The 2,500-nt window shown below is 38.2% G+C and overlaps 1 protein-coding gene across 3 annotated transcripts in view; it reads left to right on the forward strand.

Annotated features, from left to right (window-relative positions):
• The window catches only part of LOC138040852 (phosphoinositide 3-kinase adapter protein 1-like), a 50,434-nt gene that overhangs the window by 8,502 nt on the left and 39,432 nt on the right, over nucleotides 1-2,500 (forward strand). For all 3 annotated transcript variants that reach the window (XM_068886550.1, XM_068886549.1, XM_068886551.1), the window contains one exon: nucleotides 569-719. In XM_068886550.1, the coding sequence (XP_068742651.1) occupies nucleotides 569-719 (151 nt within the window). The remainder of the gene's footprint in view (nucleotides 1-568; nucleotides 720-2,500) is intronic.

The following is a 2,500-nucleotide window of genomic DNA, read 5'->3' on the forward strand; positions in this document are numbered from 1 at the left end:
CTCTGTTGGTGTTGTTGTTATCAATCTGTAGAAGGATTAATACACTACGGCGGTTGCGATTTGCTCAGCAATAACAATTATTTGAAAGCATTTTTATTCAATGAAAGATAAAACAAAGTGTAAACTTAGTCCTGTGTTATATTGTTTTGGTTGTTCCAAGCTGTATGAGGTGACCATTTTGTGAGATCTCCTTTTGGCCAACAGTGTTAGAGAGTCAAGAAAATTGACAAGGCAGGCAGCACTTAGCCGCCGGCCAGTGACCTTGTCTTGTTCAAGCTGGAACTTATGCCAAACCAGTGACATTCTCACGTTTAAAACACCAGCATCTGACCGATTAAGGATGTCCCCATAATTTTGCCGCATTTGAGCTTCATCCTTCGAAAATTCACAGAGAACTTTATAGCTAAAATCCATAATTTAAAGCTTTCTCAACATGATCGCTGCAAGAAACCAGACCAAAGGAATTCGAAGCATTTGAATCTATTGGAATCTACCAATCAGGGCAGCGTGACCGTTGGCAGTTCCCAACGGTCGCACTCATTAATTCTTTATTGTTTGCCATTCTTAGTGCAAGGAAAAAATAGCCATTATCTTTGACCATCGCTTAAATGTGCAAAAGTCCAGAGACCCATTTATTGTTGAGTTTGTGGGTTCAGGAGGAAGATTACAAGTTCATGCTTTATTGGCAAATAGTTCAACATTAATTTTGGACACACCAGGTAAGTAAAAGCAAGATAATATTATATTTGTATAACTATGCAGTGGGACTGAAATCAATCCTCTCTGGCATCTGCCTGCAAGAAAAACCTACACTTATCTACAATAATAATATTACTAGTAGTAATCGAAGATTAGGAGTGCGTTCTCCGCCTTTGATAATTATAGTTGTCTGTTGCTGAAATCATTACTGTGAACGGCTGAAGTTTTACAGACATAACATACGGACAAAGTTCACTATTGTTCTGTGGATTTTGATTTCCTCGCTTTAATGCGATTTGATGTGACCTTTGATGACACGTTGTGTGACGGCTCCAGTTTCGGTATAATAAACTCGCAAATTCATGTTATTAAAACGTCTCATTTTCACTTTTACTGGTAATGTTTAAGCATAAAGGCTAATTTTTAAAAAGAATACTTGTGTTGCATCTAGTACTCCGGGTATTCTGAGCTGGAAGCACAAATATCAGCAAACATCTGTAACATTTGCTCTCGCGTTTCCGTTTATCCATGGTTTATGTTAACAAACTCCCGGACAGACTCCGTGCGACTGGCAATAATTATTTTTTTCCGCTGATGAATAAAAATAAGTCAGCATTTACATTGCTGTTCCTTAGTTCTGGCTTACTCTTTTAAGTCTTGGCTTCAGAGTACTCTTCCATCGATTCAATTTCGACCTTCGCTGGATACAGACAGTTTATGGTCACCTCGCCACCAGGAAGACTCGCCACCAGTAAACTCGCCACCAAGGGTCATCTTGCCACCACCAAATCGCCACCAAGGCATCACCATCTCGTATTGCTTTGGTGACTCTAGTCAGAGCTATTATAGCACTCACTGGCATAGTAATAGTGTGGCATGGTTTCTATAGGTTAGCTTACAAATATTTGTCAGGATTAGCTTCGGTAGTGTAGAGGTTAAGTACAATTCCTCGCAAATCATTGAACCGAATTTGACATCGTCCCATCAACTTTAATAATTTTTTTTTTCTAGTCCTAGATTAAGTATTTTTTCCGCAATTTGACAATGAAATTTTCTTGTCCAAATGGCATCGCTTGTTTACGAAAGGGAAAATTGCATCACCGAAGAGCGTTTGAATGTTGGAATCACTAAGGGGGAACGAAGCTTTTACAGTGCGGAGTTTCGAAAAGTTTTGAAAACCGGGAAATGCGCCAACTGATCGATCGAAATAAAAATTTTGCCTTGGAAAATAATTATCATATTAGGCTTGGATTATGAAAACTATTAATGGATCAAGGCGAGTCTTCCCCTTATAAAAATCAACACAGCTTCCACTAAATTTCAAATAAGTAACAATATTTACAAACTACTTAAGGCAACGCACTTTAAAAAACTGAAATCGCTACAATAATTATGTAGTCAAAAAGCGATAAAACCAATTTCAAATAAATAATAATATTAACAAAATGATTAAAGGATTGAAGGTTTGTAAAAATTCAGACCTGTATCTAGGATCTGGGACCGTTCATACATGAACACAACTTAGGTAGGCAGAGAGTAGAAATTTTATTGTTACTAAATTCGTCCCAGTGGGTAAAAAGCCGAGCCTGTAGCAGATGATATTTGCGCCTCTGTATACATGACAGTCCAAGCGCTTGGACCTATCAGTAAGAGGAGCAGGTAATTATATTAGATACAAGTTTTCTTTTGGTTTTCCTTGGGTAAGTTTAGTTCACACTACACTGAACCAGATGCGCTGTACCGGGCTGGTCGGGGTCGTGAATTGTAACCTTTTTGCTACAGTTATAAAGCTTCAAAAAAG

The sequence above is a fragment of the Montipora capricornis genome, chromosome 3 (assembly GCF_036669925.1).
Source record: "Montipora capricornis isolate CH-2021 chromosome 3, ASM3666992v2, whole genome shotgun sequence".
Lineage (NCBI taxonomy): Eukaryota > Metazoa > Cnidaria > Anthozoa > Scleractinia > Acroporidae > Montipora > Montipora capricornis.